This window comes from Mytilus edulis, chromosome 1 (assembly GCF_963676685.1).
Source record: "Mytilus edulis chromosome 1, xbMytEdul2.2, whole genome shotgun sequence".
NCBI classification, from domain to species: Eukaryota; Metazoa; Mollusca; class Bivalvia; order Mytilida; family Mytilidae; genus Mytilus; species Mytilus edulis.
In genome coordinates this window covers 97,554,364-97,576,468 of record NC_092344.1, presented here as the reverse complement: position 1 = coordinate 97,576,468, position 22,105 = coordinate 97,554,364, and the positions used below count along the sequence as shown (strand labels likewise).

Below are 22,105 nucleotides of genomic sequence, written 5' to 3'. Positions count from 1 at the left end.
ATTCTTGCTGCTTACAATTATCTCTATCTATAACAGTACTTGAAAATCTTAAATTGTTAAAAATTGAGTATGAAGGGCAATAACTCCTTAGGGGGTCAATTGACTATTTTGGTCATACTGACTTATTTTTAGTTCTTACTTTGCTGTACATTATTGCTGTTTACAGTTTATCTCTATCTATAATAATATTCAAGATAATAACAAAAAAACAGCAAAATTTCCTCAAAATAACCAATTCAGGGGCAGCAACCTAACAACCGATTATCAAATTCATCTGAAAATTCATGGGCAGATAGATCGTGACCTGATCAACAATTTTACTTCCTGTCAGATTTGCTCTTAATGCTTTGGTTTTTGAGTTATAAGCCAAAAACTGCATTTTACCCCCATGTTCTATTTTTAGCCATGGTGGCCATCTTGGTTTGTTGGCCGAGTCACTGGACACATTTTGTTAACTAGATACCCCAATGATGATTATGGCTAAGTTTGGTTAAATTTGGCCCTGTAGTTTCAGAGGAGAAGATTTTTCTAAAAGATTACTAAGATTTATGAAAAATGGTTAAAAATTGACTATAAAGGGCAATAACTCCTAAAGTGGTCAACTGACCATTTTGGTCATGTTGACTTATTTGTAGATCTTACTTTGCTGAACATTATTGCTGTTTACAGTTTATCTCTATCTATAATAATATTCAAGATAATAACCAACTAGAGGCTCTAAAGAGCCTGTGTCGCTCACCTTGGTCTATGTGAATATTAAACAATGGACACAGATGGATTCATGACAAAATTGTGTTTTGGTGATGGTGATGTGTTTGTAGATCTTACTTTACTTAACATTCTTGCTGCTTACAATTATCTCTATCTATAACAGTACTTTCTGTGGAAAATGTTATTGAAAATCTTCAAATTTTAAGAAAATTGTTAAAAATTGACTATGAAGGGCAATAACTCCTTAGGGTGTCAGTTGACTATTTTGGTCATAGTGACTTATTTTTAGTTCTTACTTTGCTGTACATTATTGCTGTTTACAGTTTATCTCTATCTATAATAATATTCAAGATAACAAAAAAAACAGCAAAATTTCCTCAAAATTACCAATTCAGGGGCAGCAACCTAACAACCAATTATCCGATTCATCTGAAAATTCCAGGGCAGATAGATCGTGACCTGATCAACAATTTTACTACCTGTCAGATTTGCTCTAAATGCTTTGGTTTTTGAGTTATAAGCCAAAAACTGCATTTTCCCCCTATGTTCTATTTTTAGCCATGGCGGCTATCTGTGTTGGTTGGCCGGGTCACCGGACACATTTTTTAAACTACATACCCCAATGATAATTATGGCCACGTTTGGTTAAATTTGGCCTAGTAGTTTCAGAGAAAAAGATTTTTCTAAAAGATTACTAAGATTTACGAAAAATGGTTAAAAATTGACTATAAAGGGCAATAACTCCTAAAGTGGTCAACTGACCATTTTGGTCATGTTGACTTATTTGTAGATCTTACTTTGCTGAACATTATTGCTGTTTACAGTTTATCTCTATCTATAATAATATTCAAGATAATAACCAAAAACAGCAAAATTTCCTTAAAATTATCAATTCAGGGGCAGCAACCCAACAACGGGTTGTTCAATTCATCTGAAAATTTCAGGGCAGATAGATCTTGACCTGATGAACAATTTTCTTCCTGTCAGATTTGCTCTAAATGCTTTGGTTTTTGAATTATAAGCCAAAAACTGCATTTTACCCCTATGTTCTATTTTTAGCCATGGCGGCCATCTTGGTTGGTTGGTCGGGTCACTCCACACATTTTTTAAACTAGATACCCCAATGATGATTGTGGCCAAGTTTGGATTAATTTGTCCCAGTAGTTTCAGAGGAGAAGATTTTTGTAAAAGATAACTAAGATTTACGAAAAATGGTTAAAAATGGACTAAAAAGGGCAATAACTCCTAAAGGGGTCAACTGACCATTTCGGTCACCTTGACTTATTTGTAAATCTTACTTTGCTGAACATTATTGCTGTTTACAGTTTATCTCTATCTATAATAATATTCAAGATAATAACCAAAAACAGCAAAATTTCCTTAAAATTATCAATTCAGGGGCAGCAACCCAACAACGGGTTGTCCGATTCATCTGAAAATTTCAGGGCAGATAGATCTTGACCTGATAAACAATTTTACCCCATGTCAGATTTGCTCTAAATGCTTTGGTTTTTGAGTTATAAGCCAAAAACTGCATTTTACCCCTATGTTCTATTTTTAGCCATGGCGGCCATCTTGGTTGGTTGGCCGGGTCACGCCACACATTTTTTAAACTAGATACCCCAATGATGATTGTGGCCAAGTTTGGTTTAATTTGGCCCAGTAGTTTCAGAGGAGAAGATTTTTGTAAAAGTTAACGACGACGGACGACGACGACGGACGACGACGGACGACGACGGACGACGGACGACGGACGCCGGACGCAAAGTGATGGGAAAAGCTCACTTGGCCCTTCGGGCCAGGTGAGCTAAAAACAGCAAAATTTTCTTAAAATTACCATTTCAGGGGCAGCAACCCAACAACGGGTTGTCCGATTCATCTGAAAATTTCAGGGCAGATAGATCTTGACCTGATGAACAATTTTAGCCCAAGCAGATTTGCTCTAAATGCTTTGGTTTTTGAGTTATAAGCCAAAAACTGCATTTTACCCCTATGTTCTATTTTTAGCCATGGCGGCCATCTTGGTTGGTTGGCCGGGTCACCGGACACATTTTTTAAACTAGATACCCCAATGATGATTGTGGCCAAGTTTGGTTTAATTTGGCCCAGTAGTTTCAGAGGAGAAGATTTTTCTAAAAGATAACTAAGATTTACGAAAAATGGTTAAAAATTGACTATAAAGGGCAATAACTCCTAAAGGGGTCAACTGACCATTTGGGTCAGGTTGACTTACTTGTAAATCTTACTTTGCTGAACATTATTGCTGTTTACAGTTTATCTCTATCTATAATAATATTCAAGATAATAACTAAAAACAGTAAAATTTCCTTAAAATTACCAATTCAGGGGCAGCAACCCAACAACGGGTTGTCCGATTCATCTGAAAATTTCAGGGCAGATAGATCTTGACCTGATCAACAATTTTACCCCATGTCAGATTTGCTCTATATGCTTTGGTTTTTGAGTTATAAGCCAAAAACTGCATTTTACCCCTATGTTCTATTTTTAGCCATGGCGGCCATCTTGGTTGGTTGACCAGGTCACCAGACACATTTTTTAAACTAGATACCCCAATGATGATTGTGGCCAAGTTTGGTTAAATTTGGTCCAGTAGTTTCAGAGGAGAAGATTTTTGTAAAAGTTAACGACGCCGGACGACGACGGACGACAGACGACGGACGACGGACGCCGGACGCCAAGTGCTGAGAAAAGCTCACTTGGCCCTTTGGGCCAGGTGAGCTAAAAAGACAAAAATCATTACCCTTATTGTGAAAAAACTATTAAATTATTAGGTTTCTAAATATATTCTTTGTATAAGTTAATTATACTGGTGAACATTTCTATAATGGATGAAAACAAATAGCATTGGAAGAAAACCTGGACTATAACTTAGACTGGAAAACTACATTGTTAGTATGATCTGAGCATGTACATCTGTGGAAAAACCCTATAATCAACAACTTTGTATAGCAAAGCAGTAGGATTTTTTTTTAATAAACTGTAAATGTTTGACCATACCAGACATAGGGTCATACTACAAAAAGACAAAGACAATTACAGAGTTAAGTAAACAAGAGGGCAAACAAATGTTTCAAGGACAGGAAACAACATAAACAATTCTTTTTTTTAACACCTGTCATAGGCTAGTATACCATTGTTTACCCAGTTGTCCTTGTGCACAAAAGAATAAGAAAGCTGCAATTTTGACAAATTTTCATTTTGCCATTGAAAAGTTATGGGACTTGAAATTTTGACGCATCCTGCATTTTATCAATAATGCTCAGATAGGTTTACTTGAAATTTAACACTATTATGGGATTGGTTAATTACCCAATCTTTTGATTTTGATGAATTTGAGATTTGGTATTTCAGATTTTTAAAAGAGACTGTGTCCGGCAAATTTTCAAAAGTCACACACTTAATGGAGTAATTACTTTGATTAATTTACCTAAAACTTTAAATTATTGTTAGTTTTGGTTACAGTAATTGTTTCTTCAATTTTGAAAACTTTCCAGTTTGTCATACTAATATAACAATTCTCCTGCCAATTTAAAGACTAAATTATATTGCATTTTGTGTCAGTGGGTTTCTGTTTCATTGGGTATAAGTTTAATCTACATTCACCTTTATACATCAATCTTGTGGGTTTTTTTTTATGAATTTTTGAGTTACACCAGTTGTGATTTTATAACATAAGCATTGTTACATAGGAAATTTACAGGAAAGTGAACAAATTCAAAGGTCTTTTTATTTATTTGATTTCCGTTAAAAGACATTTGAGTAGTCTTTAATTCAGAGAAGAAACAAGATGTTGTCAGATTGACAGCAAATCAGATTTCCTGCATGAAAATGATATTTGCCAATCTGTATCCCTAACAGGATAGGATCAAGTAAAAAAAATAAATGAACTTTTGTAAGGTTCAGAAATGATAAAGACCAAAATCAATTTTGACCTTTTCATTATAAATCCTTTTCAAGTTATTGCATTGTTCTTGCATTGACAACCAACTAAGTACCTGATAGTAGTCTGATGTTATTTATGTATTATTGTCATTTTGTTTATTTTCTTTGGTTAAATCTTGTGACATCAGACTCGGACTTCACTTGAACTGAATTTTAATGTGCGTATTGTTATACGTTTACTTTTCTGCATTGGCTAGAGGTATAGGGAGGGTTGAGATCTCACAAACATGTTTAACCCTGCCGCATTTTTGTGCCTGTCCCAAGTCAGGAGCCTCTGGCCTTTTTTAGTCTTGTATTATTTTAACTTTTAGTTTCTTGTGTACAATTTGGAGTTTAGTATGGCGTTCATTATCACTGAACTAGTATATATTTGTTTAGGGGCCAGCTGAAGGACGCCTCCAGGTGCGAGAATTTCTCGTTGCATTAAAGACCTGTTGGTGACCTTCTGCTGTTGTCTGCTCTATGGTCGGGTTGTTGTCTCTTTGGCACATTCCCCATTTTCATTCTCAATTTTATCACACTACTTTTAAATGTATATAACTCATCAACAATAAAAGCTAAAATTGTAAATATTGAACTTGACCTTCATTTAGTTGCAGGAAACAACATCTAAATTTGAAAAGATTTCATCAAAGCGGGTTTTCGAGTTATTGTACAGACAGCATTCACTTTACACTACTAAAAGGTCTACAAATCAACAAAGATAAAGGCTAATACAAATACAAAGCGTTTTCAAATCATTACAAAGACACAGTTTGGCAGCTGCCTGTTGTACATCACCTAACTAATAAGCAATATTTTCCTTTGGAAGTATGGTTTAAAATGGAAGTAATTTGTCTAAGTATAACAAATTTGTTGACTTAAGTCAGATATGATGATGACAAAGAACTGTTTATGAATACAATATTATTCAAGTGCCAGAATAAATATGAGTAATAGTGAGTAATAGTGCACAATCTTTCATTGAATGTATTAATAAAGTACTTTTTCATTCCTAATGTCCTTTTTCTAGCTAACAAACAGACTTTCCAAACATTTTATGTCATATCATTGGTGAAAATCTCTGAAGAAGATGAAACATTATTGTAATTTTCTCTCCTAGACAAAAATGATTAAATGTTTGTTGATATTGGTCTATAGTCACATGACTGATGCCATAATAACACTGATGACGTTATACTTTGTCTTTATTTGTTCCGTCTGCAACATCCTGCACAGAAAACAGCCCAAATATTGATTTTATAAGTACTACTTGTTAAATCTAGTTTAAATAAAGGTATATAAATATTTTGATTATGAAGGAATATAAATACATTAAAAAGGATTTTATGTTTATATATAAACCAACTTGTCCCATAATAATTTTTTCAATCCTAGTCTGCTTCAACCATGTTGCAAGTTGATCACAACTTTTAAATATGTCACTGTTTAAACCTACACCTTCATAATATTTCATGTTTCAGAGGAGTTGCAATGACACACTGTTGCAGTAGAATATTAAGGCAAATATGTTCAAAGGGGCTAACTCCTAGAAAAAAAATTAATCATAATTTCCTGATGATATGCACATCTACTTAGTATGTCCTTATTATCTAAAAAAAGTTTCATGAAATTCTGTTTTGTGGTTTCAGAGGAGTGAAGATGACAAACTGTTAAAGTAGTATATCGAGGCAAATAAGTTCAAAGGGGCATAACTGACGAACTGAGGGAACGGACAGGTCAAAACATTATACCCTCTGCAACTTTGTTGCGTGAGGTATAAGTTAATGACCAGATTCATAAACTTATCGGGCAAACATCTACCTTTTAAAAAAAGAAAGAGTCTTGAATTTTATGGCTTAATCTTTATACAATTATACACAAACAGTCTGTCAGGAAAGTGTACAGCTCTTAGCACCTGAAGAAACTCTTAAGCATCAATGTAAAAGACTAGGATTTTTGGAAATAAATGTTGAGACTTATTTTCTGACCCTCCTCATCCAAATGTTTATTTCCTATTTTTTACCTCCATATTATAGCCAAACTGTTCTGAGGGACCAATGGTTCAAGGACAAAGAGAAATTATCAACACTTATTTGACAAAAGATGAGGGACCAATGGTTCAAGGACAAAGAGAAATTATCAACACTTATTTAACAAAAGATCAGGGACCAGTGGTTCAAGGACAAAGAGAAATTATCAACACTTGTTTGACAAAAGATGAGGGACCAATAGTTCAAGAACAAAGAGAAATTATCAACACTTATTTGGCAAAAGATGAGGGACCAATGGTTCAAGGACAAAGAGAAATTATCAACACTAATTTGACAAAAGATGAGGGACCAATGGTTCAAGGACAAAGAGAAATTATCAACACTTATTTAACAAAAGAATGAGGAACAAGAGGCTGTCACAACGACAGCAAACCGGATTTATTAACATTTATTTGTGTCCTGGCAATATCACAAGAACCATTATTGATGAATGGTGAAAGTGAAAATCGTCAATATCAAATTTGACTTCCATTTTGTCATCAGTATCAACGTATTAAAATTTGAAAAGCTTAGACTGAATGGTTCATGAGTAAATGCAATAAAGTGAATGGAAACGCCATTTTATGATCTTTCAAGAACCATAACTCCTGAACGGTAATAGTCAAAATCGTCATTATTAAACTTGACCTCTATTTTGTCATCAGTAACAACATATAAAAATTTCAAAAGCTTTGGTTGAATGGTTCATGAAAAAATGCACGGACACGACTGGAAACACCATTTTTCAATCTTTCAAGAACCATAACTCCTGAACGGTAAAAGTCAAAATCGTCATTATTGAACTTGACCTCCATTTAGTCATCAGTAACAACATATTAAAATTTGGGAAGCTTTGGTAGAACAGTTCATGTGTTAATACACGGACACGACTGGAAACTCCATTTTTCAATCTTTCAAGAACCATAACTCCTGAACGGTAAAAGTCAAAATCGCCATTATTGAACTTGACCTTCATTTAGTTGTCAGTAACAACATATTAAAATTTTAAAAGCTTTGGTTGAACGGTTCATGAGTTAATGCACAGACAACATTTGATTGCCGCCCGCCCGCCCGCCCGCCCGCCGTACATCCCCAAATCAATAACCGACATTTTTGTCACAAAAATCCGGTTAAAAATGATGAAGAATTAGAATTATGTCACTTAACCTTTATACCAAGACAAAGTTAAAGGACAAAGTCAAATTACCAACACTTATTTGACATTTATACAGATATCAGAAATCACATAGGAATGAGAATTCGGATCCTTTCAGCATCTTAATTGTCTACCAACCAAATGGCTGTTTGGTTTTTATTGTACTATAGAAACATAAGATTTGTCTGAGTTTTCTTAATGCATACCAATTTATATGAATTCTGATTGAAGTAATTTGTCTTGTTGACAAGTTTTAAAGATTTAATAATACTGGTCTATCAAATTAGTTCATACAATTTATTTTAAGTGATTTGTTTAATGATTGATTGTTTGTGTTTACTAACAGCGTTCATGACAATATCATTGTAGGTAGTCTTCATTGATAGAGGACTATCGTTCATGACAATATCATTGTAGGTAGTCTTCATTGATAGAGGACTATCGTTCATGACAATATCATTGTAGGTAGTCTTCATTGGTAGAGGACTATCGGTCATGACAATATCATTGTAGGTAGTCTTCATTGGTAGAGGACTATCGTTCATGACAATATCATTGTAGGTAGTCTTCATTGATAGAGGACTATCGTTCAGGACAATATCATTGTAGGTAGTCTTCATTGATAGAGGACTATCGTTCAGGACAATATCATTGTAGGTAGTCTTCATTGATAGAGGACTATCGTTCATGACAATATCATTGTAGGTAGTCTTCATTGATAGAGGACTATCGTTCATGACAATATCATTGTAGGTAGTCTTCATTGATAGAGGACTATCGTTCATGACAATATCATTGTAGGTATTGTACATTGATAGAGGACTATCGTTCATGACAATATCATTGTAGGTAGTCTTCATTGATAGAGGACTATCGTTCATGACAATATCATTGTAGGTAGTCTTCATTGATAGAGGACTATCGTTCATGACAATATCATTGTAGGTAGTCTTCATTGATAGAGGACTATCATTCATGACAATATCATTGTAGGTAGTCTTCATTGGTAGAGGACTATCAGCAAATATGTTATGGGGGAACAGACTCAATATCAAGCCTGATAACCTATCATGTGGAACCGATCCAAGAGAAAAGCATTAAACTTCATAATGAACATCTAGATATCTATGTTTAATAAAAATTGTATGTTTGCCTTTCAATGCCAATGTTTGGTAAAAAATGTATGGTGGCCTCAAGATTTCAATGTTTGGTGAAAATTGTATGGTGGCCTCAAGATTTTTGTGTTTGGCAAAAAATTGATGCATGTTGGTCTCTAGATGCTTATGTTTGGTGAAGATTGCATGCTGGCTTCAAGATGTCTGTGTTTGGTGAAAAATTGATGTATGTTGGTCTCTAGATACCTATGTTTGGTGGCCTCAAGATGTCAAGGTTCGTTTAAGATTGTATGGTGGCCTCAAGATGTCAATGTTTGTTAAGATTGTTTGGTAGCCTCGAGAAATAAAGGTTTTGTTTAAGATTATGATGGTGGCTTGAAGATGTCTATGTTTAGTGAAGGTTGTATGGGGTTCTCCAAAAATGTATGGTTGGTAAATAATATGATGGTGTTTGTGAAGACTGAATGGTTGTCTTCTAATGCATATGTTTGATTAACATTGTATTATGGCCTCTACAAATCTACTTTTGGTTAAATTTTCGAAATTTCAGATTGCTGTTTCAATACTGATTACATTCTCTATTTTTTTTATTTTTTTTTATATCTGCTATAAATATTTGAACTTTACAGAAGCCACCTAAGAAGTTTCATCTATATTTGTATTCATCCTAAAATATATCTTTTATAACAATAGGTTGAGGAGTTTCTCTTTAAAGTTTATCCATACTAATAATTCATCTATTGTCATTTTTTCATTGTCGTAACAAGATTTTAAATATTGACGTAAAAACCTCTGCCATACGATGTCATTACAGATTATCGAAATGATTTATAGGGAATAGGATTTATAATTTCTTCAGTGATAGTTGGTCAATGGAATTAAAGGTACGTTGTTTTTAAAATTTACATTTATGTCCTTCACTGATGTCTCCTGTAATTCTTTTTAATTCATTTTTTGCATATTATCTTCTCTCTGCTGTTTTCAAAATATATTCTTGAATATAAAATCCCCATTTGAGACTTTAAAAATACTAGAATAAAATCATATATTTACATCTTTAACCAATTAAAATCCTAATTGTAAGATAAAGAGGGTTGTTGGTTCTGTATAAATTCATGAATTGTTGCGGTTTTTATTATTGCGAAAAATGCAACATGATTGAGTTTTAAATTTTTTATATGAATTAAACAGGATTTTTCTCAATTTTGTAAAAATTCAAATTGCATTATGATCTAAAATGACAAAATCGCTAAAATAAATGCACGCAATAATTTCCGAGATTACAGTATTCACCAATGAGACAGTCATCCAACAACACAAAAAAATTAAAAGAAATATCTTGAGTGTCAAAATGTGGTTTTTGTTTGCTGTTTGGCATATTTGTTTTTCGTTAATTGTTTTGTACAATATGTGCTTGTTGTTTAACAGCACCAATAAAAGCACTGAGGGGAGGGTTTGGAGCATGCTTACATGTTTAACACCATCAGATTCTGTACATTGTTTTCCTTTTTGGTTTATTGTTTTGTACACACATCAGGTAACTGGTTGTTAGTTCTCACTTTGATTTTTTTCTTTGGTCCAGAGTTTTCTCATTGTCAATCTTTATCATACTATATCTTCTTATTTTAATATTCCACAAAAGACAAGTGTTATTACCATATGTCAAGCTGTAAAGCTTAAGTTACAGCCAGAAGTGAAAAATCAGACAAATGCTCATGTAGATCTGCCTCCAGTACCAAATGCCCTCAAGGACAAAAACATTGTGATATTTAATCTAAAGAAACTGTGTACTGTATCTGACTTCAGACAAGCAAATAAAAATGTTAAATCCCCCTTCCCCCTTTCTGAAATATGATTGTAAGTTATATCTCACAACTGAATTAATTGCAAATTTTCCACATGTAATAAAAAGCTGGAATATTTCCAGGAAAGGAAAAAAAATGATGAACTCAATACTTCAAGAATTAGTAAAGTCAGTATCAAGATTAATAGTATTTGTAATAATGGTTTTGTGTTTTTTGTTGGTTTGAAAAAGACTTATAATATGAAACTGGATATATATTTGTTTGACATGCATGTTGATAAATAGCAAGTAACATGTAAAGAAAATATTTTCATAAAATCATTTCATTCTTATCAGAATTAGGTAAAAGGAAAAATAACATTCTCATTTTAAAGGCATTGACCAATTTGTGTAAATAACAGTTCTTATAATTTAAAACATTAAAAACATGAGGGCTTATTTCTATGCACATTAGTAAGATCCCTGATTGTTTTGGGTGTATATGTTGCATCAGTCAACCAAAGTCTCCAAAAATCAAATTCAAACTTATTTTACAGGAAAATCAATCAAAAGAAGAAATGCAAAGTTGATCTGTACCTCTCCTTATACACTAGTAAACCCTAAAATTAGATCAATATCAACAGGGAAATAAAAAATAGTATGGACATCTGCAAGTCATCATTAAACACTCGTAAACCTAAAAATAAGATCAATATCGGCAGGCGTGACAAAATAAGTTGGACATCTGTGTCATATTAAAAGACAAAAAGATTAATTTTTAACGAAATTTATATATTTTTAGCATTTTGTTCATTTCCTTAATTTTGGGACTGGACTTTTAGTAAACTCAGAACTGACACAAGAGAAATTCTTCAGGAACTGAATATCTTGAAGTCTGATGACTGGTGATATGTATATGGAGGGTTTCAATTAATTTTTCCTTGGTAGATAAAAATTAAGCTACTGAAAAAAATCAAAATCAATATAATTGACAGCACTTTAGGGAATTAACTTTTATTTCCTTTTGAATTAAAACTACATCAATAACTATCTAGTAAGAGACAAAAGTCTTAACTACCAAGACTGTAGTCTATTATAAATGGCTATATTATAATTATTGGGAATAGTATGACATAACAGGATAAAATTGTGATTTTTTTTTCTTATGGATGGATAGGGATGGATAGACAAAGTAATTGCAATTGAACCCCATTTTTAGGAGTGGGTGTATGATGGTATATAGAGAATAATACATGGCAAAATCCGTATCATATGTCGTATCATCCCGAGACATCAATATCAGCCCAAGGGCCTTTAGGCCCGAGGGATGATATTGGTCGAGGGTGATACGGCATGTGATACGGATTTTGCCATGTATTATACACTTTATCATATATTTCAACAGAAGAGTATTATATTATATGAACTGTTTTCTGATCCATAGCACTGGGCTACCTTCAGTTCTACTTTTGTCTTGTTTCAAAGGCCTTAAAAGAACTGCTCAATTACTTATCCGAAGCACCTGGGTTACCTTACAATTTGCGTGCTGTTGTTTTAAAAATATTTTGTTTATTATTGTATTAATTTGTGTGTTTTGTATTTTTCATAGTTGCATTTAGTGTGCCAAAAAATATGAAAACTTGACGTTCGTGACGTCACATACAATATGAAAACTCGACGTTCGTGACGTCACATACCAAACAATGACGTCATTCAAATAATTTACCTATTTTGAGGAAAATTTTTCTTAAGCAAAAAAAACCCAAAACTGACTTTATGTAAAAAAAAAAAAAAAAAAAAGTAGGGGTGTGATAAAGGGTAGGGGTGTGATAAAGGGTATGCGATAAAGGGTAGGGGTGTGATAAAGGGTATGCGATAAAGGGTGCGCATCAAAGTTGCGCGATATCGATTAAACAGCAGGCTATTTATCACATATGCAAAACTACTGTATTTACTACTAAACATATGATAAAATAAATTATCTTATGGTTGTGACATATCATTTATTTCTTGCATGAATAGATAGTTCTCATATCACACTGCATGGAGTGTGATACGAAAAAGTGATATGAAAATCTATGTGAATTAGATTCGCTTATCCAGCATCACAAGACAATATTAAGAAATTTCCATTAGCTATTCGTTAGGTCATAAATGACTTTCAAAGGTTAAGACGATGTACATTTTGTGCATGGCAACAGACATATGTGAACTCTCATTCTCCCTCATTATGAAACCTATAATTAACAACCACTGGCACAGCTAATTTTTTCAACAAATTTCAATTTTAGGAAAAGAAGGGAACCAGATAACACTACCATGGGGTATATAAGAATTCTGATTGTGGTCACCATTATTATCTCCCTTGCAGGCATAGTATTATCTGGGTGTAGATGTCAAATCAAACATCCACAAACTGCCTTCTGTACACATAATTATGGTAAGTGTGATTATCTCCCTTGCAGGAGTAGCATTTCTACAAACTGCCTTATGGTAAGTTTGATTATCTCCCTTGCAGGAGTAGCATTTCTACAAACTGCCTTATGGTAAGTGTGATTATCTTCCTTGCAGGAGTAGCATTTCTACAAACTGCCCTATGGTAAGTTTGATTATATCCCTTGCAGGAGTAATGTTATCTGGGTGTAGATGTCAAAAAACATTTACTAACATGTGTCAAACTTTCTTTTAATCAATATACAAGCAAAATTTTAATATATTTCTTATTGCAACTCTTATGGCAACCGTTAACTATCCATTTAGAATTAGAGTTTGAAAACACATACATTTTGAAAATAAAAATATTTGAAACTGCCAATACAGTAAGATGAAAGGACAAAGAATACAACATGAAACAGTTTCTTGACAAATTCCCTTCACCTTAATATTGCTATCACTTTATGGAATCAAAAAAAAAATTTTACATCCATAAAGTATTTTAGATTTAAAAAGTGTGTTTGCCACAAGAAAGGGTAGCTTATCGGATCAAATATGCTATCTTGTTATGTAAAATCAGCAGAATTTACGAATTAAATAAAGAGTACCAATTGAGTTGAGATTTAAAAATAATCCATTAAGGTTTATGTACCCTTCTGTAGCCATTTTTGTACGAATTTTTCAAACCTCAATTGTATCAAAACTAAAGATATAATAAATAATAGAGATAGGCCATTTAGTACTTGTTCCAAGGGGAAACTTGATGCAAAGCATTATTTTTTACTGTTTCATTGCATTTGATAGAAAAAGAGGACTTTGTGGCAAATAAATCAAGATTTTTATAGAAAATCCACAGCCTTTAATACAGAGATTTTTGTAATAAAATTTGAAACATAAATTACTCACTTGATTTTCTATGATGTGCTAGTGTTTATTTTTTACAAAAAGTTCTAAGTAACCTGTAAATTCCAAAACACCTCGTGCTGAGTCACTAAAGTCGAGCGCACCCTAAAAGGTGTACTTGATTTTGGCCATATTTATACTTGTCTTAACCAATAACTACATTTATAAACTTCTTTTAAGGAAATCAATGCTAGCACTGCATGCAATAATCCTGTATCTATCAGTCATCAAATTGTCAAATATGAGAGTACAAGGATAAAGGCTGTGGATTTTCTATAAAAATCTTGATTTATTTGCCACAAAGTCCTCTTTTTCTATTAAATGCAATGAAACAGTAAAAAATAATGCTTTGCATCAAGTTTCCCCTTGGAATACGTACAAAATGGCCTATCTCTATTATTCATTATATCTGTAGTTTTGATACAATTGAAGTTTGAAAAGTTCGTAAAAAAATGGCTACAGAAGGGTACATAAACCTTAAAAGAAACTGATAAATGAAAGGTTTTTCTGTTCATCCTTTTTTTCCCCCTCATTTCCATACATAATTCAATTCACTGAATATGAAAATATTCTGTGTATTTCTTGATACTGACATAAAAACAATGAACAGCCAATTATAATTCACGTTTCATTTTCAGTTATAAAAGTAATGGTGAAGGCAATCAAAGAAAACCTGGCAGAAAATGGATACAAGCAATATCTTTCAAAAAATTATAATCCCGACACAGTTTTATATAGAAGAACACCAAAGAAAATCATCTTAAGCAGAACCTACAAAATAAAAATATTGAGGATATACAAGGTAGGGATGATTAATGTTACTTAGGGAATGAAGTAAATCCTTACATAATTGAAACTCAGAACATACTATAAAACTTCTTTTGGTTTGTTTTGTAAGCATACTAGATTATGGTTTACTGCCCAACTACGGGTATACAAAATAAAAATAATGGAATACACCAAGCAACACTTCACACTAAAAAGAAAATACACTCAGCATGTTGAAATAGCCTATTAAAATCAGATGAACCCTCAGGCAAAACAAAGTTTAGTAGGAGGGAGGTATGTATCCCATATCTATATTTTTTTTACCTGATAGGCTTATTAGCAACACCTTGTTATAGAATTAACGAAATGAACAGATATTGCATTTCATATGTGTCAAATCTTTAGATGGATAACTTTGACACTGTAGCAACTTTGACTCAAAATAATATCATACATATAAAAAGAGACTAGGTTTGCCCAGTATAAATTCAATCTGGGTTTACCCAAATATAACTCTTGCTGAGGGGCACTTGTTTTGTTACACAGAGATCTGTAAAAATACTATTTAAGGAGACTCAAGGGTATACAAATTTTAGAAAAAAATTAAACATTTATTTTTCATTATAAATTTTATTATTACCTTAATTGGTTGTTACTTTATCATATAGTACAAAAATCATTCAAAAAAATCAATTCGTGTTGGCCACAGATGACTTTTAAAATGTCTATATCATTGAAAAAGGTCCAAATTATCACCCTTTGGTGCAAAAATGCCATTTTTGGCATTAAAATTAAAATATCTTTTTTAACTCATTGGTGACCTACATTTTTTATTATAATTTTCAAATAAGCTGTACTTAAACTAAATTATTATAAAATTTGAGTGATTTCTGTAATAAATTTCTTTTTTTATTTTGATACTACCTCTTTTTCTCCTTTTAGCTCAACTGAAAAAATACCTTTACAAAAATGTATGCTTCTTTCGAAGACAGATTGTGAGCCTAAATGAATGGTGACCCAATCTTTTATTGTATTTTTCTATTAAGTAAAAGATAAAGATCATTTATAGAAAAATAAAGCGAAATCGTATAATAATTTTTTTTTTTTATTTATACCCGTGAGCACCCTTAAGTCGGGTTGGTTGTGCAGGAAGTATAAATGCATAGCAATGTCTGATTGCCGACTTTGACCCAAAAATAGCTCTTGTGACCTTTTTATACAATTTGCACACCAAAGCTCTTATGATACTATGCCTAAATTAATATATTGTTTGTTTCCCCAATCCCGACCCTGCCAAGCCAGGTGTGGGTAGGTAGGTAGAGAAATAATTTTATTTTTTTCAAAAAGCTGGAACAATTATCAGTCCAACCAGCAAGCTTCAAAATTATTTTTTCCAAAAAGCTGGAACAATTATCAGTCCAACCAGCAATAAATAAATGAATAAAATAATATTTGACTTAGTTTTGACAATAACATTTTGTGGTCAGTCGGGATTGGGGAAACAAATGATACAGACATCAACCCAGCAATGCAAGTAACACTGTATCATATTAGTGTTGAGGTACTAACATTGTACATGTGTATACATTTTGTACTTGTATGTTTTTCCAGAATAGTAAAAAGTTTAAGCAGGCCAACATAAAGAAAGTTATGACCCCTGGCTCATACAAAAGTTGTGGTGTTATACTGAAGAAAAAAAGAGTGTATATTTTAGCAGGTATTTAAAATACTAGTGGTTTTACAAAAGTATATAGAACCAGGTGCTCCACAGGGCGCAGCTTTATACGACCGCAGAGGTCGAACCCTGAACAGTTGGGGCAAGTATGGACAAAACATTCAAGCGTGATACAGCTCTGAATTTGGATTGTGATCAAATTTTTGACATTATATGGGTTTTTTACACAAAACAAATGTCAAGATTTTACAAATCAATTAAAGATTTCTTCTTCAAACTTATCTAAATCTAAAATTAAATAGTTGACACAGCATAGGTTTCTGACACAGAATGAATGTGGTCTAATGAACTTAAATTTTTTTTTTTGCCTTTGAGCAATTCACTATGCTGTTGAATATTAATCCTCTCAAAAAAATGTTTGAAGAAATTTTCTTTTTATTTATTAAATCTGAAATGAGAAAAATACTTTTAAAACAAGAAAAAGATAAAAAAAAAAAAAATAGAAAAATTTACCCCCCCCCCCCCCCCCATTTTTTTTTCACATCCCCCTTTCCCTTTTTCCAAAACTGATATCAATTCAAATTTCTAATGGAGTTTGCAACACTAACTACTCATTTAAATACATCATAAAATATTAAAATGTAAAATAAAGTGCTTGTTATCACTAAATGGTAAAGATTGGTTGGTAGCAAAAGTGAATATACATTGTATATTGTATAAAACAATGATTTAAGTTGATTCAACTACTATTCTGAACAAAGAAAGATAACTCCAAGTGAAAATTTCTTGCTATTGCACAATATTGTGCAATTAGATATTTCTTGCTATTGTGCAATACTGTGCAATTGAAAATATTTGCTATTGCACAATACTGTGCAATTGAAAATTTCTTGCTATTGCACAATATACTTAATATAATAATTTTGGATGCTGATTTGAACCAACTTGAAAACTGGGTCCATAATCGAAAATCTAAGTACATGTTTAGATTCAGCATATCAAAAAAGCCCAAGAATTCATTTTTTGATAAAATCAAACTAAGTTTAATTTTGGACCCTTTGGACTTTAATGTAGACCAATTTGAAAACGGGACCAAAAATTAAGAATCTACATACACAAGTTAGATTTGGCATATCAAAGAACCCCAATTATTCAATTTTTGATGAAATCAAACAAAGTTTAATTTTGGACCCCGATTTGGACCAACTTGAAAACTGGACCAATAATCAAAAATCTAAGTACATTTTTATATTCAGCATATCAAAGAACCCAAGGATTCAATTTTTGTTAAAATCAAACTAAGTTTCATTTTGGACCCTTTGGACCTAAATGTAGACCAATTTGAAAACGGGACCAAAATTTAAGAATCTACATACACAGTTAGATTTGGCATATCAAAGAACCCCAATTATTCAATTTTTGATGAAATCAAACAAAGTTCAATTACGGACCCTTTGGGCCCCTTATTCCTAAACTGATGGGACCAAAACTCCCAAAATCTATTTACTTATACTAAAGTTGTTGTGCAAAAACCAAGAATAATGCTTATTTGGGCCCTTTTTTGGCCCCTAATTCCTAAACTGTTGAAACCAAACATCCCCAAATAAATCCCAACCTTCCTTTTGTGGTCATAAACCTTGTGTCAAAATTTGATAGATTTCTATTTACTTAAACTAAAGTTATAGTGCGAAAACCAAGAAAATGCTTATTTGGGCCCTTTTTTGGCCCCTAATTCCTAAAATATTGGGACCAAAACTCCCAAAATCAACCCCAACCTTCCTTTTGTGGTCATAAACCTTGTGTTAAAATTTCATAGATTTCTATTCACTTTTACTAAAGTTATAGTGCGAAAACTAAAAGTATTCGGATGACGACGACGACGAAGACGCGACGCCAACATCATACCAATGTACGACCAAAAAAATTTTAATTTTTGCGGTCGTATAAAAATAAATTACAAACTAAAAAGAACATAACACAAAATAATACAATTTTCAAATTGTTGCCAAAACAAAATATATATGTGTCAATACTTTAGTAAAGAGACATATAGTTCGTCAAACATTCAGAATTACAAATCATCTCGATCTGACAGACAACCTACTGCAACCGATGATAGTGCAAATACGTTTTGAATACCGGTATGTATACATTTATTTGTACATGTGGGAAAATCTACAATCTAGTTAATCAAATCAAATCAAGCAATATGAATTTTAACAATTTTTTATAAACTTGCGCGTATCAATATGAAGATGTCAATTTTCTCAAATTTCCCCCACCATTTATAAATAACATCATTACTATCATATTAGTGCATACATGGGGTCCAGGGAAGGCTTTTCACAATCACAACTTGGGTGCCAACTACTTCTTTGTAAGTTTTTATATTTAAAGGCTATATATTCTAAAATTGTTTCTAATGGTGCTTACCTTATTTTCAAAGTTGTCTTCCCTGGGTATCCTGACCCCAAATGATTTAAAGATTGACATATTGTATTGACAATTGTCTGTCGTAAAAGAGCATATATTGACTGCTAGCAATCTTCTAGTTATATGTGGGGTTGCAGTACTGTTTCATTGACGTTTACAGCACATCTATTATTATAAATGTCTGCACTTAAAAAAATTATTATAAGTTTGATTTGAATACTATGTATGTTAAAAATGTATTTACATGCCAAACTTTTATTCCTAAACTGTACAGATCTATTTTTCCCAATAGGTGATGTCATCAACACAGAGTTATGGATAGATGGTTGCAGTTGGGTACAGGAGTTCAAGAGTCTAACAAAACAGAACCTGAATGGTCTGAATAAAAAATATAGACAAAACTGTAATTGTCAAGTAAGTTTATTCTGTTGTAAAATAACTGTGATAGATGAAACTTAATTGGAATTTATAATGTTGTCAGTTCTATAACATTGTATAAAGCAGTCCATCAAAGCATTTATAAAAACAAGAGGCTGTCACAACGACAGCAAACCGGATTTATTTACATTTATTTGTGTTCTGGCAATATCACAAGAACCATTACTGATGAATGGTGAAAGTGAAAATCATCAATATCAAATTTGACCTCCATTTTGTCATCAGTATCAACATTTTGAAATAATAATATTTGAAAAGCTTAGATTGAATGGTTCATGAGTAAATGCAACAACGTAAATGGAAACGCCATTTTACGATCTTTCAAGAACCATAACTCCTGATCAGTAAAAGTCAAAATCGACATTATGGAACTTGACCTCTATTTTGTCATCAGTAACAACATATTAAAATTTCAAAAGCTTTGGTTGAATGGTTCATGAGAAAATGCACGGACACGACGGGAAACACCATTTTTCAATCTTTCAAGATCCATTACTCCTGAACGGTAAAAGTCAAAATCCTCATTATTGAACTTGACCTCCATTTTGTCATCAGTAACAGCATATTAAAATTTCGGAAAACTTTGGTAGAACAGTTCATGCATAAATGCACGGACACGACTGGAAACTCCATTTTTCAATCTTTCAAGAACCATAACTCCTGAACGGTAAAAGTCAAAATCGTCATTATTGAACTTGACCTCCGTATAGTTGTCAGTAATAACATATTGTAATTTTAAAAGCTTTGGTTGAACGATTCATGAGTTAATGCACGGACAACATTTGATTGCCGCCTTTCAAGAACCATAACTCCTGAACGGTAAAAGTCAAAATCGTCATTATTGAACTTGACCTTCGTATAGTTGTCAGTAATAACATATTAAAATTTTAAAAGCTTTGGTTGAACGGTTCATGAGTTAATGCACGGACAACATTTGATTGCCGCCCGACCGCCCGGCCGCCCGACCGCCCGGCCGCCCGCCGTACATCCCCAAATCAATAACCGACATTTTTGTCACAAAAATCCGGTTAATAATTGTATCCAATAGGGTCATCAATTCAATCTTTAATGCTTAGCAAAACATTGAGGTTGTGAACTACTTAGTCCCTTTTTATTTAAATCTGCTTTTAAAAAGCATTGAACATTGATTAAGAACATTTAAAAAAAAGTTGATATCTACGTGTGACAGATGCCTAAACTTGCAAGAATTTGTTTTTATCAGTTTTTATCTTATATGTCTGCTTATAAATCCTGTATTACAGATTAAACACTGCACTGGAAGAAACTGTAGAAATCATCATAAAAATTGTGAATTCAGACATGAAATATGGGGATGTTATAGAGATTATGGAATATGTGACCATAGACCACATTCAGACAATTGTCATTGGAAGCAAAATCAAGACTTCAATACATGCATAAAGAAAAGTAATCGAAAGCTTCGCAGGAATAAGAGAAAAAGGAAAAATTGACAATTAGACAACATTTAACTACCAGTAGTTTATGATCTAAATAATTAATTTCTCTTCAATTACATTGTAACCTCTCCACTGTTAAGTCCATTAAGATAAAAAAAAAAAAAAATGAAACATAAATATGTTACACTATTCTTCTAACAAGTTTAAAGTTATGATCATCTGAAATCTTTCCACAGTAGAAACATTATTTGGATTGTCAGTTTGCAGTGTTACAAAATAAACTTCCTTAAAAAAGATTAACAGTTTATTGTTTTTAAGTAGAAGATTGACAGACCAAGGGACACAACTCTTGCTTAGCTTGGTAGACTAAAATAAATCCAAATGAAAATGGATAGGGGATTGAAGTTCTGGTCTCAGATCGATATACTTATATGTCATCATAATAAAATTTTGTGTTACCATCTGTTATTCATTCTTTGTACAGTTTTGACTGATCCAATTTCAACTCATCAGGAGTCAAGAAAATGAGAGTTAACTGTATTTATACAAGCGTTATTATTCTTCGCTGAATTTCGACTGCAGTTTTGAAATTGGAGAATGTTGGATATACACACCAGTTACAACTTCACGTTTTAACTTTTTATATCTAGGTTTGACATGGGTGTGGGACGAAGCCTTAGCATTCAGAATATATAAAGTAAACATTTGGGTTTTCTTTTTTTATGAAAATTGGTTAAGCTCTGACATATAATTGGTACTACATGTACTTAGTTTAGTCAGAGAAAAAAACTTAATTAGTACACCACAAAAATAAATACTGTTACAGGGTGGACTTGATAAGGAAGTCCTTCACTAGGTCAATAGGTGGATCTACTTCAAAATGTGTCTCTTTAATAGTTATCCCACAAGGACGCGGTGTGTCAGTGTTAGATCACTCCGATGGCAGGAGGCCAGAGGGTGATCTAACACTGACACACTAAGTCCGAATGGGATAACTATTTTAAATCCCAACTGTTTAAGATTAAACGAACAAACCATTTATAATTCATAAAATCTAGTTTAGAACACCACACAACTATTTTAATATACTTTATATATTACTAAATGATGTATACCCTTTATGACCCCCGAACACGATGAGTAGATATCAAACAATGTTAACTCGCCCCAATTGGCGACCGGCCAATACTGTATCGCCACTTTATAAAAAAAATAGCCCCACTCTTGTTTACCGACTCACCCCACTTTTGAAAAAGTGTAAAATCAAATTGAAAAATCAGACAACTCACTTATTAAC

The 22,105-nt window shown here is 32.6% G+C and overlaps 2 protein-coding genes across 2 annotated transcripts in view; one reads left to right on the top strand and one right to left on the bottom strand.

Annotated features, from left to right (window-relative positions):
* LOC139496256 (synapsin-like) overlaps positions 1–22,105 on the bottom strand; it is a 103,296-nt gene that overhangs the window by 36,764 nt on the left and 44,427 nt on the right.
* On the top strand, positions 9,744–21,097 carry LOC139496289 (metalloproteinase inhibitor 3-like). The gene is made up of 6 exons (XM_071284797.1): positions 9,744–9,841; positions 13,032–13,180; positions 14,715–14,878; positions 16,456–16,561; positions 19,245–19,366; positions 20,653–21,097. The coding sequence occupies exons 2-6, from the start codon at positions 13,060–13,062 to the stop codon at positions 20,860–20,862; spliced, it is 723 nt and encodes a 240-aa protein (XP_071140898.1). The 5' UTR covers positions 9,744–9,841; positions 13,032–13,059; the 3' UTR covers positions 20,863–21,097.